The sequence below is a fragment of the Grammomys surdaster genome, unplaced genomic scaffold (genome assembly GCF_004785775.1).
Source record: "Grammomys surdaster isolate TR1022 unplaced genomic scaffold, NIH_TR_1.0 126176, whole genome shotgun sequence".
Classification (NCBI taxonomy): Eukaryota; Metazoa; Chordata; class Mammalia; order Rodentia; family Muridae; genus Grammomys; species Grammomys surdaster.
In genome coordinates this window covers 7,191,119-7,212,599 of record NW_021620983.1, presented here as the reverse complement: position 1 = coordinate 7,212,599, position 21,481 = coordinate 7,191,119, and the positions used below count along the sequence as shown (strand labels likewise).

At 36.1% G+C, this 21,481-nt stretch overlaps 1 protein-coding gene across 1 annotated transcript in view; it reads right to left on the bottom strand.

The window, feature by feature from the left end:
• The window catches only part of LOC114612608 (solute carrier organic anion transporter family member 1A6-like), a 41,251-nt gene extending 20,147 nt beyond the window's left edge, over positions 1 to 21,104 (bottom strand). Inside the window, exons 1-5 of the mRNA XM_028757587.1 lie at positions 21,022 to 21,104; positions 17,035 to 17,176; positions 14,623 to 14,755; positions 7,372 to 7,478; positions 6,819 to 6,965 (exon numbers count right to left, since the gene is read on the bottom strand). Coding sequence (XP_028613420.1) covers positions 6,819 to 6,965; positions 7,372 to 7,478; positions 14,623 to 14,755; positions 17,035 to 17,176; positions 21,022 to 21,081 — 589 coding nt within the window. The 5' untranslated portion in view covers positions 21,082 to 21,104. The remainder of the gene's footprint in view (positions 1 to 6,818; positions 6,966 to 7,371; positions 7,479 to 14,622; positions 14,756 to 17,034; positions 17,177 to 21,021) is intronic.
• Between the last annotated feature and the right edge of the window lie 377 nt (positions 21,105 to 21,481).

Below are 21,481 nucleotides of genomic sequence, written 5' to 3'. Positions count from 1 at the left end.
ACATAGTGGAATATGTGTCTTTGTGGTATGGTGGGGCGTCTTTTGGGTATATGCCCAGGAGCAGTATACCTGTATCTTCAGGTTTACAATCCCACCAGCAATGAAGGATTGTTCCCCTTTCTGCACATCCTCACCGGGCATGTGCTGTTGCTGGAGTTTTTTGGTCTTAGCCATTCTGATTGGTGTAAGGTAGAATCTTAGGGTTGTTTTGATTTACATTTCCCTGATGACTAAGGATGTTGGACTTGTCTTTAGGTGCTTCTCAGCCATTCAAGATTCCTCTGTTAAGAATTCTCTGTTTATCTCTGTAAACCATGTTTTTATTTTCTTTTTTCTTTTTCTTTTTTTTCTTTTTTTTAAACCATGTTTTAATTGGGTTATTTAGTGTTTTACAATTTGACTTAATGAGTCCTTTATAAATTTTAGATATTAGCACTCTGTCAGATATAGAGTTACTAGAGATCTTTTCCCAACCTGAATGTTGTTGTTTTATCCTATTGACAGTATCTTTTTGCCTTACAGAAGCTTTTCAGTTTGAAGAGGTTCCATTTATCAATTGTTCATCTTAGACCCTGAATCATTAGAGTTCTGCTCAGGACATTTTCTCCTGTGCAAATATGTTCAAGGGTATCTCCCACATACTCTTGTATTAAATTCAGTGTATCCACTTGAGCTTCAGCTTTGTTCCAGGGTGATAAGTATGAGTCACTTTGCATTCTCCTACAGAGAGACTGCCAGTTAGATCAGAACCATTTGTTGAAAATGTGTTCATTTTTTTTCCTACTGTTTGTTTTTTGGTTCTTTGTCAAACACCATGTATCCATATGTATGTTGCTTTATTTCTGGTTCTTCATTTTTTCTTCATCGATTATCCTGTCTGTTTCTATAATAATACCATGTGGGTTTTTTTAATATAAATATTGCTGTTTAGTACAGCTGGAAATCAGAGATGGTGATTTCTAAAGAAGTTCTTTTGTTATTCAGAATTTGTTCGACTATTCGGGATTTTATGTTTTTCCATATGACGTTGAGAATTGTCCTTTCCATGTCTGTGAAGAATTGTGTTGGCATTTTGATAGGAATTGCATTGAATCAGTAGATTGCATGTGGCATGATGCTTATTTTCACTGTTAATCCTACCTATCCATGAGCATGGAAGATCTTTCTGATCTTCATCTTCTGAGGTTTTCTTCCATTTCTTTCTTCATGGACTAGAAGTTCTTGTCAAACAAATCTTTCTCTTGCCTTGTTAGGATTGCACTAAGATATTCTATATTTTTTGTGGCTATTATGTTGTTTCCCTAATTTCTATCTCAGCCCATTTATCATTTGAATAAAGGAGGGATGCTGATTTCTTTGAGATAATTTTATATTCAGCCACTTCACTGAATTTATCAGCTAAAGGAGTTCTCTGGTACAATTTTGGGGTATTATGTATACTATGATCCTCAAATAGTGACACCTTGAATTCTTTACATTTGTATCCCCCTGTTCTTTTTTGGTGTCTTATTGCTCTAGATAGAATTTCAAGTACTTTATTGAATAGTCAAGAAGAGAGTGGGCAGTCAGGCGGTGATGGTGCATGCCTTTAATCCCAGCACTTGGGAGGCAGAGGCAGGCAGATTTCTGAGTTTGAGCCCAGCCTGGTCTACAGAGTGAGTTCCAGGACAGCCAGGGCTATACAGAGAAACCCTGTCTCGAAAAACCAAAAAAAAAAAAACAAAACAAAACAAAACAAAACAAAAAACAATAAAAAGAAGAAGAGAGTGGGCAACCATCTCTTCTCCCTGATTTTAGTGGGATTGCATCAATTTTCTCACCATTTAATATGATGTTGGCTACTGGCTTGCTGTATATTGCTTTTATTATGCTTAAGTATGTGCTTTGAATTCCTGATCTTTGTAATATTTTTATCATGAAGGGGTGTTGAATTTTGTTGAAGGGTTTTTCAGCATCTACTGAGCTGATCAATGTGATTTTTTTTCCTTTAAAATTACTTACATAGTGAATAATGTTGATTAATTTTTGTATACTGAACCATCTCTGCATCCCCAGAATGAAGCATACTTGATTCTGGTGAATGGTGTTTAGACGTGTTCCTGGTATGAGTTTACAAGAATTTTATTGAGTAATGTGTGTAGATGTTCATAAGCCCAAGTGGTCTGAATTTCTCTTTATTGGTTGTGTCTTTTGGGAGTTTAGGTAACAGGGTAATTGTCACCTCATAGAATAAATTGGATAATCTTCCATCTGTTTCTATTTTGTGAAATAGTTTGAAAAGAATTAGTGTGAGATCTTCTTTGACACTCTGGTAGAACTTTTGCACTAAAATCATCTGCAACTGGGTTTTTTGTTGTTGTTTGGTTGGTTGGATTGTTTTTTGTTTTTTTGGAGGGGGTTGGTTTTTTTGGTTGGTTGGTTGGTTGGTTGGTTGGTTGGTTGGTTGGTTGGTTTTTGGTTAGGAGGTTTTTAATGACTGCTTCTATTTCATTAGGGGTTATAGGAATGTTTAGATTGTTTACCCCATCTTAAGCTACTTGTATAGGATCTCTCCAATTTCTTTATGAAGGCACTTAGTGCTATGAATTTTCCTCTTAGCACTGCTTTCATAGTGTCCCATAAGTTTGGGTATTTTGTGCCTTGATTGTTGTTGAATTATAGAAAGCCTCTAATTTCTTCTTTATTTCTTCCCTGACCAAGTTATCATTAAGTAGAGAGTTGTTCAGTTTCGCCTTTGGTTGTTTCAGTTATTGTTGAAGTCCAGCCTTAGTCTGTGGTGAGCTAATAGAATGCATGAGATTACTTCAATCTTCTTGTATCTGTTGAGGCTTGTTTTGGATTGATTAGATGGTTAGTTTTGGAGAAGGTACCATGAGGTGCTGAGAAGAAGGTATATTCTTTTGTTTGGGGGTGAAATGTTCTGTAGATATTTGTTAAGTCTATTTGGTTTATAACTTCTGTTAGTTTCCTTATGTCTCTGTTTAGTTTTTGTTTTGATGACCTGTCCATTGATGATTGATGAGTAGGAGGTTGAAGTGTTCCACTATTGTTGTCTAAGGTTCAATGTGGTTTTTTTTTTTTGAGTTTTAGTAAACTTTCTTTTATAAATACTGGAGCCCTTATGTTTAGGATATAGATGTTCAGAATTGAGAGTTCATCTTGGTGAAATTTTCCTTTGATGAATATGAAGAGCCCTTTGCCATCTCTTTTGTTTACCTTTGGTTGAAAGTCTATTTTATCAGATATTATAATGACTACTCGAACTTGTTTCTTGGAACTATTTGCATGAAAATCATTTTTCCAGCCCTTCACACTGAGGTAGCATCTGTCTTTATTGCTGAGGTATACTTCTTGTATGTGCAGAATAATGGATCCTGTTGTTAGCCTGTGTCTTTTTATTGATGAATTGAGTCCATCGTGTTTTTAAAAGATATTAATGACCAATGATTGTTAGTTCCTGTTATTTTGTTGTTGGAGATAGTACTATGTGTTTGTGATTCTCTTCTTTTGAGTTTGCTGTGAGATGATTAACTTCTTCTGTTTTCTTTGATATAATTACCCTCTTGTGTTGCAGTTCTCTTTCTAGTATCCTCTGTGAGGCTGGATTAGTCCATCTATGATTATTGAGAGTTTTGCTGGGTATAGTAGCCTGGACTAGCATCTGTGGTCTCTTGGGGTTGGCAAGACAATATCCAGGATCTTCTAGCTTTCAGAGTCTGTTGGAAACTCAGGTGTAATTCTGATACATTTGCCTCTGTTTCTTGGCGCTTTTTTTTCCCTTGCAGCTCTTAATATTCTGTCTTTGTTCTATACATTTAGTGTTTTAGTTACTTTGTAGCTGGAGAATTTTCTTTTCTGGTCCAATCTACTTGCTGTTCTCTACTCTTCTTGTGCTTTTAATGACCTTTCTATGTTTAGGTTAGGGAAGTTGTCTTCTATGATTTTGTTGAAGATGTTTTCTGGCCCTTTGAATTGGGAATCTTAACTCTCTTCTAGTCCTCTTATTCTTAGGTTTGGTCTTTTCATTGTCTCTCAAATTTCCTGTATGTTCTAGTTTAGGAACTTTTTATACTTGGCATTTTCTTTAATTGGTGTATTAATTTCTTATATGCTGTCTTCTATACTTAAGATTCTCTCTTCCATCTCTAGTATTCAGTTGGTGATGCTTGTGTCTGTAGTTCCTGTTCTCTTTCCTTGGTTTTCCATCTCTAGGGTTTCCTCCAATTTCATTTTCTTTATTGCTTCTATTTCCCTTACCAGAGCTGCCATGTTGCTATATTAAAATTCTTCTATATCTTGCCCCTTTTTGTTTAAACTAAAAAAAAACTGTACACACTTTAACTACCACAACAGAATCAACTCATAAATTCATAAATTTAACAGTTCAAACATCTTTATGAAAATCCACTGGTGCTATAATCCTTTCAGCATCACTTATTGAAGGAGTGATCATCTGTCCTGCAAATGTGTGTTTTAGCATCCAGGTTTTTCAATCTGACAGTTTTCTGAATGGTCTTTCCTTTAGCTGGTTTGTTGAGCTATCCTGTACAGAGAGGACAACCTTTCTGTGTCACCTGTATTTCTGTCTTTATGTGTCTCTTCCTTCCTTAAGTCATGCCTTTCATGTACTCAGGGTGGATCTTTGTAAATTTTGATGGAACCCATAGTCTTTCATAGATAAAAACCTCTTACTCAATCCAGAACATTCCATGATTTCCATTCCAATGTTAAAACATATTTAAAGTATACAGACTGATCAAATTCAGTCTTTTTTTTATCTAGTGTCTTCCAGAAACTATTTTTCCTTCCTCATTGACATACAAAAAATTTGAAGTTAATAAAGGATTATTCAGTCTATTTCTTGGAGTTCTTATCCCCATGTCTGTTTATTAAGCACCTCTGTTAAGTTATGATTAGTTTATTCAATAAGTGCTTCACCTTTTGGATTATATGGTATAACTGTAATAAGATGTGTAATTATATAGCTAGTCATTTGGAAAACTATGCTATTTTTATACTAAATATAATATACATAAAGGTATTTTTCATCTTAATATAGCTATCATATATTTTATATATTTATGTGTACAATTTGTCTTTAGAGTTTTAATAAACTTTATAGATAAAGATGTTCGATAATGGATAAAGATCCATATTCTAACAGCTTATTCTAGAAAAGTGCTTGCATTTTCTTTTGTGATATCTGTGAAGGTATCTAAAGAGATGATTAGATTAAAATACAAAAGAATATTGTCAAACTATTAAGTCTCCAAGAAAATGACAACAGAAATTTTTAAATTTTAATTTATCTTGATTAATCTTAAACCTAATCCTGTCTTCTCTTATGCTGTTCATTTTTTAAAGTTACATGCCTACATTATTGAAAAAAGATCCTATATTCCAGTGGTTCTCGAACTTTCTAATGCTGTGGCCCTTTAGTACAGTTCCTCATGTTGTGATTACTCCCAATAATAAAATTATGTTTGTTGCTAGCACATAACTGTAATTTTACTACTCTTAAAATTTTGAATATAGATAAGTATGTTTTACAGTTGTCTTATTTGAACCCTGTGAAAGGGTCACATGACTTCCAAAGGTATTGTGACTCACAGGTTGAGTAACACTGCTATATACAGTTTTAATACAGTAGATTTTTAATCTACTGAAGATAAATTTACTCACAGACTTAAGCAATTATCCATAATAAATTCAGATCATTTAGAGGACAGCATAAGAATATAGACAGGGCTGGAGAGATGGCTCAGAGGTTAAGAGGATTGACTGCTCTTCCAGAGGTCCTGAGTTCAATTCCCAGCAATCACATGGTGGCTCATAGCCATCTATAATGAGATCTAGTGCCCTCTCCTGGTCTTTGGGCATACATGTAGACTGCTGTATACATAATGAATAAATAAATTTAAAAAAAAAGAATATGGACAGTATTTGGCTCTTTCCTGGTAAATGCATAATTTTTTAAATAAAAAGATAATATCAAAGAATACAATAAAAAAATGAACTGAGATATATGTTAAAATGATAAACAAACCTTTGTAAAACCTTTGTAAACCTTTGTACCCTTAACTTCATAGAAAAGCAGGGTACAGAGTCCACAGTAGTAAAAGAAAGTGGCTAGTAAGTAAGAAACCAGTTGATATGGTAAACATGGTAGAAAATACCTGATTAAAACTTGTACTTGGTAAGGCTTACTCTGAAGAATGTTTATGAGAACACAACAACAGAAAACACTATAGGGCCTGCCTGATGGCTCAGCAGGTAAAGACACTTGTCCACCAAACCTGACACAAGGACCCCAGCTCAATCCCCAGGACAAGACCTGATTTCTGTCTTCTGACCACCACATTAACATGCATCTGTGCGCACACACAAGGGGGGGGTAATAAAAAGGTAAAACTATATTTTAAAATACTACTGACTTAATTTTAAAATACTACAGACACAGAGTATCCAATAATACAGCCATTGTAACTTACAGATGAAAGAAAGAGAGCCTAAAAGCAACAAAAGTAAGAAAAAACAACTGAATTTAAGGAACATTTTTCAAGAAATATTTGGAAATTTCTTAATAATTTTGAGATAGTGTGGTGGCATCAGAGAACTGTAGAGTCAGGAGATAAGAGGGCTCTCCAATAGTGAGAGGCAGCTTAATGAAGGGGCTTATCTAGGCCTACCATTACATTCCCCCATTGAGCAAACTAACAACGTAAACTATTGTAGCACCTTGTTTATCCTTAGAAAACCATAAATCATCCAAATCAATAATTGATTTCTACCCTCTTAATGACGATTCTCATACTTACCAATGTAAAATGGAGAGTTTTCTGACTTGGCAAAGTCTTCTATATAGGAAATACCCAAAGGTATGATGGGGGTTTCACCAATTCCACGTAGAATGTTTCCTACCAGTACATATACCCACATTAATGATTTCATTTCTTTCACACACTCTGCATTAAAATAAGAGAAAACCACATGAATCTTTGACAGTCAAGTATAACTGACAACTATGTTTGTAAGCAAAAATTAGATCAATGTTTCATTAGAGCATGAGAAAACAAAACTAGACCAATCAAATACATTATATTGCTAAATCTATCCCTCTAAGTAATTTTTCTTATTGAACTAAATATATAATGTTGGTTGAGTAACAAAGGATTCTTAATAAGTATATTCAAACTCAGGAGGACGAATATATTCTTGGTTATTAGACATCTCTCTTCCCTTAAGAGGGAAATAAATTGTGTTCATTCATCTAACATGTCTACCAAGCCCACTGTGGTATTAAAACCTTTCATAAAAGAGCATCCTATGGTCAAGTCTCTGAGCAGAAACCAATGAGAAGCATGAGTCAACCTGTTGGGTCTTGCGTTGGCTTTAAGGTCTGGGATCTGTTTTCTATACACAAGAAGCTTTTTGAGGACAAGTTGCTTGTAGGTGAAATCATTGTTTCATATTCATATCTGTGTGGACACAGGAAACATTCACTGTGAGGATTGAGTACAAGGAGAGCATCTGGAGATTACTGACTCCTGATTCCCTCAAAACAGGGTGTCCAGAGCCAGTAAAGACATTTCCAGAGCAAGCAGTTAATCATCATGAATCCTATGGTGTGGGCAGTGAGAGTATGAAGCATGTAAAGCACTTGCTGCACAAGTCTGATGACCTACGTTCAATGCCTGAAACCCACATGAAGCAGAAAGATGAAATAGAGGAATGACATCATAAACTAGTTGTCTGATCTCCACATGTACAAACACAGGCAAACACACACATACACACACAGATACACACACACACGCACACACTATGTACCACATAAATAAAAAATAGAGATAGAGAAATAGATAATGATGATAATAGATGATAGATAAGTAGATGATAGATAGATGATAGATAGACAGACAGACAGATAGAAGATAGATAGATAGATAGATAGATAGATAGATAGATAGATAGATAGAAGATAGATAGATGATAGATGATATAGATAGATAGATGATAGATAGATAGATAGATAGATAGATAGATAGATAGATAGATAGATATAGATGATAGATAGATAGAAAGAAAACTGTAGCATTAATCTGAACATGTAGGTCTGGGGTTAAGTTCCAGAAGTGTATGAACTGGGTATGGTGTTCAGTGAATGTCACCAAAGCACTGGAGAAATAGTTATAGAAGAATGAGAGTCTCAAGGCTACTCTCAGCTACACAGCAAGTTTGAGGTCAGCTTGGACCTCATTAGAACCTGTCTTAAAAACAAAATAAAACAAAACAAAACCCTGAATGGCTGGGAGTAAAAAAACCAACCCAACAAACAAACAAAAAAACAAAACAACAAAACAAAACCCACTCACTTTCTTTACACATATCTCACAAGTCTTTACATTTAGAAGACATAGCACTCACATTCTCAAATGTCAACTCCCTGTGACTTCTAACTATTTACTAGAATTAACTGGTGTGAGATAAAGAACAAAAGAAAAAATAAAAAAAAAACCAAAAAAAAACAAAAAAAAAGACTCAATAAAGTAAAATTAAGAAGGTAAACTCTTAGAGAGACACAAAGAACACAAAACAAGACACTTCATTTGAGTTCTCTGAGCTGTGGGCCAATTCTTCCTTTCTGAGAATTCAAATACCTATTCTTCCATGTGATCATTAACTACAACAAAAAAAAATCCACATATCATAAGGAGAAGTAACAGAATCTATCATCAGGCATCACAGTCTCATGAGAACAATAAACTATGGTCATTTAACTTGAACAAATTCCCAGGGATTGCTGTCCTTGAAAGAAAATGACAGAATGCAAACATGAGAAAAATGTACCCAAACTTACAGTAGCCTTCAAATATACCTGAGAACATAAAATACCCTTCATTTAGTTCTTTATCCATTTAAAATTCAATTGCTCATTCTAGCTCCATTTATTCCCCCCAAAAGACAATAAAATGGCACTAAGAATGTTTCAAAACACAAAAGGGGAAAGTTCCTTTCCTGGAAAATAAAGAAATTGAAATATGGAGATGTCGCTCAAATAGTGATTGATGCCTGGCAAGCAACAATCCCAGGTTTGTTTCTGAGCACTCTGAACACTCAATAAAACCAGACTGGACACAGTGGGAAATACCTGTAATCCCAGAACTCAGGATACGTAGGAAGAAGATCAGAAGTTCATGAATATCCTTAACTACACAGTGAGTTTCATTTCACCCTGAGCTACCTGAGGCTCTGTTCAAAACAAACAAATAAACAAACAAATAAACAAATAGGTCTTGTGAGATACCACATAACTCTATCGGTAAAGTTGCTCATATGCAAGCCTGACAACACAGATTCCACCCCAGGACTCACAGAAAAGATAGAGAGGATTGACTTCTGAGAGTTGTTAACTAACCTCACATGAAAGTGCACACAGCATCACCACAACATACATAAACATACATAAAAAAAACAACTTTTAAAAGTATTTAAATGTAACTAACAGATTAAAAGTGTAGTCAAATTGAGCTCAATAAAATTTTGAGATTGGGTAGTAGATATTTGAAAGGCCACTGAATCTGGAATTAAGGGAAATCTAACCATCATGTTGCTGGGCACAACAAGAGATGTTCCAGGCCTCCCTTGAAAGATGCAAGAGAATCCCAATGCAGGGCCCATGTGAATACACAAAACAGAATCTAAAGTGAGGGTTTAAGTGCATATACAGAACAATTATATCCTCAGACTTGTCATCCATCTCTCAAGTGGAAACACAGGTGTAAGAAGATCCCAAAAGGTACACTGAGACACAGAGGCCAAAAAGGAGGATTATTAGATTTTCTTTTAATTCTCCATAATAAAAGACTATATCCACATTCTTTCTGGCTGCTTGTAGATCTTTTGCCTCCTTAAGAAGAGCAGAGAATCCTTTCTAAGAATTGTAAGTTGAACATACTTTGGAGAGAGCTCAATATCACCCAGTCCCTGATCAATCATCTGTTAACTTATCCTACTATAAAATTCATCAGGGTAATGCAAATCAAAATGAATCTGAGATTTCATCTTAAACCTATAAGAACAGCTAAGATCAAAAAACTCAAGCAATAGCACATGCTGGTGAGGATGTGAAGAAACGGGAACACTTCTCCATTTCTGGTGGGATAGTAAACTTGTACCACAACTCTGGAAATCAACCTGGAGGTTTCTCAGAAAATGAGAAATAGTTCTACCAGAGGAACCAGCTATACTGCTCCTGGTCATATACCCAAAAGATTCTCCACCATACCACAAGGACCCATGCTCCAGTATGTTCATAGCAGCTTTATTTTTAATAACCAGAAACTGAAAACAACCCAGATCTTCCTGAACTGAAGACTGGATACAAAAAATGTGGTTCATTTACACAATAAAATACTACTCAGCTATTAAGAAGGAGGACATCCTGAATTTTGCAGGCAAATAGATGGAACTACAAAATACCATTCTGAGTGAGGTAACCGAAACTCAAAAGGACATTCATGAAATGTATTTACTTATAAGTGGATATTTTCCATAAAAAATATCCACATCAGCCATCTGCAGATTTCTTTGGGTCTTCGGTGGGTAGTGTGGATATCCTTAACAAAATCAGATATGAAAAGGGAAAGATAACTACAGAAACTGAAGAAATTTTTAAAAATTCATTATATGTTATATAAAAGCCTATATTCTACAAAACTGGAAAATCTAGATGAAATGGATGATTTTGTAGACAGATACCATGTACCAAATTTAAATCATGATCAGATAAACTTTCTAAACACTCTCATAACCCCTAAGGTAATAGAAGTACTCATTAAAAACTTCCCAACCAAAAAAAAGTCCAGAGCCAGATGGTTTTAGTGCAGAACTCTACGAGACCTTCAAAAAGAGCTAATACCAATACTCCTCAATATTTTCAACAAAATAGAAACAGGAGAACACTACCTGATTCATTCTATAAACCCATAGTTTCTCTGATAGCTAAACCCCACAAGGACCCAACAAAGAAAGAGAACTTCAGACCAACTTCATTTATGAATATTGATCCAAAAATACTCAATAAAATTCTGACAAACCAATCCAAGAAGACATCAAAAAAATCATTCCTACAATCATGAAGGCTTCATCCTAGGGATGCAGGGATGGGTAAATATAAGAAAATCTTTCAATGTAATCAACTGTTTAACAAACATAAGGGAAAAAATTACATGATCATCTCATTAGATGGTTAAAAAGCCTTTAACAAAATGTTAAAATTCATAGAAAGATCAGAAATTCATGGCACATACCTAAACAGAGGAAAAGCAATATACAGCAAACCAACAGCTAACATCAAATTAAATGGAGAAAAACTAGAAAAAATTCCACTAAAATCAGGAATAAGACAAGGTTGCCCATTTTCTCCCTATTTATTCAATATAGCATTTGAAGTTCTAGCTAGAGCAATTGAAAAACAAAAGGAGACCAAGGGAATACAAATTGAAAAGGAAGATCTTAAAGTACCTCTATTTACAGATGATATGATAATATACATAAGTGACCCTAAAATTTCTACCAGAGAACTCCTAGAGTTGATAACTTCAGTAAAGTGACCAGATAGAAAATGAACTCAAATAAACCAGTAGCCCTCTTTTACACAAACGATAAATGGGCTAAGAAATAAATTAGGGAAACAACACCCTTCACAATAACCACAAATAATATAAAATAAATTAGTGTAATTCTAACCAAGCAACAGAAAGATCTGTATAGCAAGAACTTGTAGTTCCTAAATAAAGAAATCAAAGAACACAGGAGATGGAATTATCTCCCATGCTCATAGATCAGTAGAATTAACGTAGTGAAAATGGCCATTTTACCAAAAGTTATCTACAGATTCAATGCAATCCCCATCAAAATTCCAACTCAATTCTTCATAGACATGGAAAGAGCAATTCTTAACTTAATATGTAATAGCAAAAAACCTAGGATGGCAAAAATAATTCTCAACAATAAAAGAACTTCTAGGGGAATCACAGTCCCTCCTCAAGCTGTACTACAGAGCAATAGTGACCAAAACAAAATAGTAATATTGGCAGAAAGACAGACAGGCCCATCAGTAGCACTGAAGATGCAGAAATAAACCCACACACCTATGGACACTTGATCTTTGACCAAAAAGCCAAAACCATACAGTTTAAAAAAGATAGCGTCTTGAAAAAAATGGTGATGGCCTAACTGGTGGTCTACATGTAGAAGAATGAAAATTGATCCATATTTATCACCTTGAACAAAGCTCAAGTCCAAGTGAATCAAGTACCTCCACATAAGACCAGATATACTGAACCTAATAGAAGAGAAAGTGGGGAAATAGCATCAAATTCATTGGCACAGGTATATACTTCCTAGACAGAACACCAATGGTTCAGGCTCTAAGATCAACAACTGACAAATGGAACCTCAAGAAACTGAAAACCTACTGAAAGGTAAAGGACACCGTCAATAGGACAAAATGGCAACGTACAGATTGGCAAAAGATCTTCACTAACCTTACGTTAGATAGAGGGATAATATCAGAAAATATATAATGAACTCAAGAAGTTAGATTCTAGAAAACCAAATAACCAAATTTTAAAATAGGGTTCCGAGCTAAACAGAATGCTTAGCAGAGGAATCTCAAATGCCTGAGAAGCACTTAGAGAAATGATCATCCCTAGTCATCAGGGAAATGAAAATCAAAATGACCTTGAGGTTCCACTTTATACCTGTCAGAAGGTCTAAGATCAAAAACACAACTGACAGGATGTGCTTGTGGGGATGTGGAGAAAGAGGAACACTCCTTCATTGCTGGTGGGATTGCAAACTGATTGAACCACTCTGGAAATAAATCTGTAGATTCCTCAGAAAATTGGATGTATTTCTACGTGAAGAACCAGCTATACTGCTCCTGGACTTATACCCAAAAGATGTTCCACCATACCACAAGAACACATGCTCCAGTATGTTCATATCAGCCTTATTCATAATAGCCAGAAACTATAAAGAACCCAGATGATCCTGAACTGAAGAATGAATAAAGAAAAGATGGCTCACTTACACAATGAAATACTATTCACCCTTTAAAAATGCGGATGTCATGAATTTTGAAGGCAAATGGATAGAACTAGAAAGTATCATCCTGAGTGAGATATCCCAGATGCAAAAGGACATGAATGGTATGTTCTTACTGATAAAAGAATATTAGCCGAAAACTACAGAATAACCATGATACAATTCGCTGACCATAACCCACAGAGTATAAAAAGTTATATTTTTTATGCTTCCCACTTAGAAGGGAAAACAAAATAATCACAAGAGGCAGAGGGTGACAGGTACCTGGGTGGGAGAGATGAGAAAGAAGGGAAAGGGGGGGGCAGGATCAAGTATAAGGGAAAGACAGGAGAGAAGCTCAGAGGGCCAGAAAAATGAATAGAAATATGCAGAGGTGTGGGGTGAAGGCAGGGACAACTTCTAGATAGTCTTAGAAACCAGGAATGTAAGAGGCTCCCAAGACCCAATGGGGATGGCCTTAGCAGAAATGCCCAAGAATAGGGAAATGGAACCTTAAAAGGCAACCTCCAGTGGATACACATTGCCCTGATTTGAGACACAGATCCACTCCCCATCTTCAAATTTTTTGACCCAGAATTGTTCCCATCTAAAGGAATTGCAGGACAAAAATGGAGCAGAAACTGAAGCAAAGGCCATCCAGAGACTGCCCTAACATGAGCTCTATCCCATGCAGAAGCACCAAACCCATATACTGATGCCATGTTGTGGTTGCATAGCAGTCCTCTGAGAGCCTCTACCAGAAGCTGACTGAGATAGGTGCAGATACATACAGCCAACCATTGAACTAAGGTCAAGGACCCCTATGGAAAAGTTAGAGGAAAGACTGAAGCAGTTGAATGGAGTTGCAATCCCATAGAAAGAACAGCAGTATCAACTAACCCAGATCCCTTTGAGCCCCCAAAGTCTAAGCCACCAACCAAAGAGCATATATGGGCTGGTCTATGGACCCTGCTATGTATGTAGCAGAAGATTGCCTTGTCTGGCCTCAGTGTGAAAGGATAGGCTTAATCCTGTAGAAACTTGATACCACAGGGAAGAGGAGTGCTAGTTTGTGAGGTAGAAGCAGGTGAGTGGGGGAGCACCCTCTAAAAAGCAAAGGGGATGGAAGAAGTGTGAAGGACTTGTGGAGGGAGGACCAGAAAGGGGGCAACCTTTGGAATGCAATTAAATCAAATAATTAATTAAAAAATAATTTGGAAAAAAACATTTTAAATTAACTCAAGGGAAAATAATCCAAGAGAAAGAGCCAAGTTTAGGTAGTGAGGGAAAAGAGGGAAAGCAGAAAGTTGATGAAGTGAAGGAGGGAGTCATCTTCCAGCCCCAGCCAGCAACAAAACCTGGCAGCTTCTGCCACATGGTTCTTGATTTATAGTCAAAGATAGAAGGAATGAGTTGTGGAGTTTCCTTCTGTGACTGAAAGGAGCATTACTTCTCCCAGACAAAAAATTCTGAGCTTCATTTACTAGTTAAAATTGAATCTAAAATGTCATCAAGGACTAGAATACTCACCTGCCCATGAGGAAATGAGGTAATGACATTAAGAAACACCCAAGGCCCATAACCACACATCCAACACCAATCATGATAGGTCTGTGCAGTTTTGTTCCAAAATAACTCACGAATATAATCAACAAAAGGTTTCCTGAAAGAGGGAAATAAGAATGCTTGTTTCAGTGAAGTATCAGCAGCTCTTAGTCAACAGGTTCTCTAGCATTTAGACACTGGGGCTCACTGTTTAACAACCACCTCAAGAATACAGGGACTGGGGCTTAGGATGTTTTGGCTATTGTTTTAAAGTATAAAGCAATTATGATCCAAAGGAAGGTTTTCTTCTAGGGTGGAAAATCCTAAATCTATATTCAGGATTATCCTCCCCTTGGATCACAAAAAAATGGAGTTGAAAAGACCCAAATATGTAAATTATCTACAAACTACATAATGTTATTATGATGAAAATGTTTACCTAGTTCATATTATACATAAAGGAAAAATCAGAGAAATCCAACACTCTTCTTTTATGACTTAACATAACTCTAAGTGATCTTAAATATTGAAAGATATATGAAGACTTTGTACTTCTCCCAATGCTGTCTCTCTTTAGACAGCTATCTAAGTAGAAGAGACTTAGCCGTATTTTGAATGGTATATGTCCTTTCTATCTCCTTATTACAACCTATCTCTGTCACTGAGGCCATAATGCAGAATGTAATATTCTAAGACGCCTGCCATTTGAACTCTTTTTGCATCTTTCTAGTATATGGCTGTACCCCCTGAATACACAAAATCTTGTCTGAAATACCTATTGTTTGAAAAAAAAAGAACACATATTATGCTAAGTTCACCTCCTACATTCATTGCCTTTCTGTGTTCCTCAAATAATATATGGGAAGGCATGAGGAGAGACGTAACATTTTATCTGTGCTAAGAAAAGAGTGCTTGCAAAACTGCCTAGGAAATGCCCACCAAACACTGCTTTCACTGGCCAATGTGAGTTGCTTTCTTTCACAAGTCTTTCTAAAGACTTTGCCTTAAATCACATGTAACAGCCAGTGTTGTTATAAATAGCTAATGTATCCTACTTTAGACAGAAATCTTTCACACTTAGTCTAAAATCCATGAAGTTCACAGGAGGTAGAGTTCAGCAGGAAATAAAGCTTTCCATAAACTTGGATAAAAATTATTTTCAACAATCATTAACTGGACATTAGCATTTCTGTTAACGGTGAAATAGGAAGCAATAGTAACATGAGCAGTCATGATTCTGTGACCAAGTATAAATATGACTGTGACATTGTTGTTATTGTAAACACTACAAAATGTCATGGAGCCAATAATTACTTGAAAACTAGACCTAAATATTTACCTTGTTGTTAAAAAGCACAAATGATCCCGCCTGACAGATTGTTTAAGGGATCTGATCATTTTAATTCAATGTAAATGGTTTCCTGTTCACCTAAATACTTTAATTGCAGGTAATTAACTGTCATTGGGTTTTTAAGGCGAGTCCTCCTTAAAGAAAGACCAACATCCACTTCCAAAATTACACTGGCCACCTGAAAGGTAAAAGATATGCTCAGGAGTAAGCCCACAGTCTACTCATTTCTCATCCCTGCACATCTCTCCAGGCTCATAGTCTAGCAACATACACCTTCCCATAAAACGGGGCTGACTCCATCCCTACAAAAAATGATTTGATGCTTCATCTTCTATCCAAATGTCCCTTTCACATTAACCTCACCTTTTCTTCTTCTGGAAAGTCTTTACTCTTTCAGGAATCTTTCTTCCCTAGCACGATTTTCCTTGGCATTTTTATCAAATACATTAAAGACAATTTCACCTTGAAAGATATAAAAACTATGATTAAACTTCTAGGTCTCTTGGTTTATAGAGGGAATCTCCCTCCTTCACCCTCTGTACTCTCAGATCCCAGCTCATCAGCCAAAAGCAGGAGTTGAAGTTCATTGACACTTCTTAGGAATTGTGTCTGACACAGCTCAAACACAGCAAAGTTTCTTCATCATTCCGAGGAACTATGAGTGAAGAGCTGTCACCATCAGAAATGTGGTGGGGGGAAGAGAAACATTTGCTCTTTCCTTTGGAACATCAGTTTCTCCAAAGTCCCAAAGTGACCTTCTAAAATGCCAAAGAAAAGGCACTAACTTTTCCTTGAGTTAGCAAATGATAGAACTAGATATTAATGTTCTTCACCTATTGCCCCCTCCAGAGAAACAGAATCATGTCACCCTCTGTGGCAATAGTTAACTGCCATCATGAGGATACTTAAATAAGTAGCTTCTTCACACCAAACCAGGCTATTCAAGCAACACCAGGAAGCATGTAACTCAGTCATGTTATATAGTCTAATGCAGGAAATAAAGAGAAAATATCAATATATAAAAATAAGTAAGTGAAAGAACTCACCTAACTCAAAGCTTCCATTGATAAGTCCAACTATAAACGTGGAAATATTGAATTGTCTCTCTAGATGTGTGAGCATAAACTTCATGTAAACTCCTGATAGTGTTTTTGATATATATACACATGTTAATGCCAACACAAATACCTAGAAAGGAAAAAGATTAAGAAAAAAGAAAAGAGAACTTTGTATTCCAATTATATATCTGCCACCTGCTGACAAAACAGCCTTCAGATGTGGTGGACTATTATATCCAACTTAAACAGCACTTAATATCCAAGCACCTTCAAAGTGTAATCTCCTCTCTCTGTGTCACCATGTCTGCACTCTGGACACAGAGTTAGAATAGCTGGTTAGCATTTGGTAAACTTTGTAGATAGTTAAGCTTTGCTCTTGTATAGGGTACCTTACTTATACAGAAAGAAATGGAGTTGTTCCATGTAAAACACAGCTATTGATGGGTCTTGTACTATTGTCTGCAGGACAAGTATTGTCCCTGTTAAGGCAAGGAATGAAGAGAACAGAATTACACAGAGGCATTGTTTCTGCAGCCAATCTATGTGCTTTCTCTGCAGGAATAACAGGTCCCTGGATGTCTTTGGCCATTTCAAGACTTTACTGTCTTTTTCTGCCTTCTGTATTCCCAGGCACAAAATGGAATGCAGTTACAGCAAAGTGACCTGTGGGTTTTTTTTTTAATTGTACAATATTCTCTGTAACATTTTATCTAAGCAGTCCAAATGGTGATCATGTAATTAAACACCAGGGCAGAACACTGAGAACACTCCCAAATACCTGCCTGTGACTAATTAACTCAGTTTGAGTGATGCAGTGAATCAGATTTCTGTTTCTATTAACTGATCTTCCAGCAGCTGGCTGATGACAAATTTTATCACCTAAGTTTCTGAAACTTCTGTACTGTCTCATCTGAAATTACATTCAAAAGCTATTGTGCGAGATTTTTTATTTAATGCTTATAACTTTACTGTCACAAGTATCAAGATAGATAGATAGATGAACCAAAGCAGAAACATATGTAAAAAGACAAAAACTAATTTAGACTTGAGAGTACCAACTTTAGTATTCCTCTAAAGTACTCTATATCAGTAATATAGTATAACTCCATCTCTAGACATTTCTCTTCTAAATCCTAATGCTGTTTGCAGAGATGCTCACTCTTCCCACTGTACCTCTTCCAGAGCATGTGGCTGGCACTTTATAATTTTCAGCTGAGTTTCATCATTCAGATCCTTTATTTAAAACCAAGGCCTACAATATCACAAAAATAACCAGACTAGGGAAGATCATTTGTTTTCCTTGTGTTTTGGAGAATAAAGATAAATAGTTAATGAGCCTAGTTAGTTCTTTCTGTAAAGTATTTGGTTCTGTGTGGAAGTAAAGGAACCCAATGGTCATGCACATTCAGATCTCCCGCTATATAACATCTGTTGTATTTATGAAGATAGTCCTACCAACCTTTTCACCTCATCACTCTAGAGACTAAAACAAACCCTTTTGGGGTAGTCTTTTCATGCTTCCTAAGGTAGTTTTCTTTTTTTTTTCTCTTAAGTTCTTTCATCTTTTCTTTTTCTTTATGTGTGCATATGTTTGTGCGGAATGAGTTCATATATGTATATATACATGGGGAGAACAGAAGACAATTTCAGGTGTAATACCCCCAAAATTGTGCATATTAAAAAAGGAAAAAAAAAAAACAGAGACTCTCAGCTGCCCGGAATTCATCCAGGAGGCAAGGCTGACTAATCAGTGAGTCATATGTATCAGCAAGACTCCATCTCTTCATGCTGAAATTATACTTATATGTCAGCCTGTCTAGTTTTTATGTAGGCTTTGAAGCTTAATCTCCTATTTTCTAAGCAAGTACTTTACTGATTGAGGCATTTTCCCAGCTCTCTTGAAAAATTTTCCTTTTTTCTTTAATAATTTTTGTTGATTAAATATATTGTGTACTGATTTCATACATACATGGTATGTTCTGATTATTATCTTCTTCCCTTCTTTTCCTCCTCTATTCACCATGAGCACCTTTGTTCATAGCAGTACTTTTCTTAGAATCTCATGAGATTTGGTTTAGTTTTCTTTTACCCATGGAGTGTAACCAGCCACCTTGGTAGTCACTGGGTTAAAACTAACCATTGGTGCCTGGGAGGTCACCAGTGCATGCATGTTTGAAGTCCATGAAGGCTATCATTTCTCCTGTCATGGAAACTTTTGCTAATGATAATATTTTCAATTTAGAAAGCAGGACTTTTACTCAGTCTTCCAGTGTAGATCATTTGATCACCTTAACGTTCAAGGTAGTTCTAAATTCAGAGAAGAAGAAACATCTGATTAACTTTAAACAATTACTTCTAAATTTTACCTTGTAAAGTCATGGATTTAACAATTTTCCCATAACAGTAACACTGGTATCTACTCTTATTAACTCTAAAGTGACTGTGGTGTTTCGAATAGCAATGGTCCCCTAAATACATAGGTGCGAAGGCTTAGCCACCAGGGAGTAGTACTATTAAGAGGTTAGCCTTGTAAGAGGCAGTGCCTAACTGGACTGGGCTCTGGGGATTCAGAAGGTCCATTCAGTCCCATAGTCATTCACTTCCAGCTCCCTCATGACCTGGATGTACATCTAATGGCTCCTCCTGTACCATATCTGCCTTTGCATCACCATAATTCCTCCCATGATGGCAATGAACCAAACCTCTAAATCTTTAAACCAGCCCCATATTATTGGCTTTTCTTTACAAAAGTTACAGTGGCCATGATGTCACACTGCAGTAATTGAAACCTTAATTAAGACATTTACCAGAAACAAACTATGAGAAGTAGGGTTATAGATACCTGATGACTTTTCTTAACAAATTCTAATAATCCTAGTAACTAATAATCAAAATACTCATCATTATCCCAATATATGAAGCTGGAGATGCAGCTCAGTGGTTAAGAGCACTGGCTGTATTTGCACAGGACCAGGATTCAGTCCTTAGCACCCACCTGATAGTTGAATAAGCATCTGGTGAAGGTTAGGAGCCAAGGGACCTGGGCTCCTCAGAAGCATGTGAGAACTGAGAGATAACCTGAGGGGCTTTGGATTCCAATAATTCATACATCATTGCAGGTAAAAATACTTACTGATGCCACTGAGTCTGATACCTCTCTTTTATGTTAATAAACTTTTAGTATGTGTGAATAAGGACTTAGGAGACAGCAGCTTAGAGAGAAATATTTAGGTGATTTCTCAGAAACTAGACCAGTGCTCAAATTTCCTGGGTCAATATAAGTGTACATTTTGTGATGTAAAGCTTTGGAGCTATGAAAACAATTTGTTATCTCTAGAATACTGAAAACCACCAAACCAGCTAACAGTGTCTTCTTACCAAATAATGACTATTGAAGAAAGTATTTGTCTGACTGGATCATAAAGTTATCTTTGCACATTAATCAACGAAGTGCTGCTTTTAGTGAACTGTTTCCTAGCTGTGGCCTCTGACCTTCTCTCAAGAATTCCTGAAGGCTGAGCACTGGATTGACCTCTGACCTCAGGCTAAACTCAGCCACAACATAATACACACTTAAAATATTTTAAACCCCATTTTCTTAAAAAGGAAGGGGGCTGCAATTGAAATGTAATGTTAATTTTAAAATAGAAATTAAAAAGAAGAAAAACCTTTCCTTCTTACTTCTTATCCTGGATAAATAATCCTGGTTAGATATTCCTAATTATAAAACCAATGTTTTTAAGTCAAGACATTAACAATGTATAGGATAGAATGGCATTTGTGTTGCAAAACTTCATGTAAGCTAAACAATATTACAACAGTTTTCAATGTTTGTTTAAAAGACTCCTGTGTGTGTGTGTGTGTGTGTATACATATACATACACATACACATATACTACATATACTACATATACATTATACATATACATCATATACATATGCATATGTATATGCATATGTCTAAATAAATCCTACCTTGATCTTGGCAAAGCATCTGACCCCAGGAGTTCCAATCTTTTTCTCAGGTTCTCCCATTTTATTCTTCTGATTGTTTAAGGATGTCTGGGCTTTCAAAGTCCCACTACTGTCTTTTCATGAGAAAAGAAGTGGTTAAATTATTTGCTGAACTGTAGTAAGTCATTTTTTATTTGTGATGTTGAATTTTCTCATTTTTTATTTTTCTCTCATGCGTTAAATCCCAAACACAGTGTCTGTTCTCTCCACTCTTCCAAAGTCCCTGCCCCAACCCTTCCTTCTTCCCCAGACCAACTTCTCTTCATTCCCCTCCTGCCCCACCCTAAAAAAACGCAAGTGCTTGCCTCCCAGGAGTAGAACAGGATGTGGAATAACAAGTTACAACAAAACTAGGCCCAAACCCTGGGATCAGGGCTAAAGGAAACAACTCAGTATGAGAACGGTTGTTAAACTATTAAAG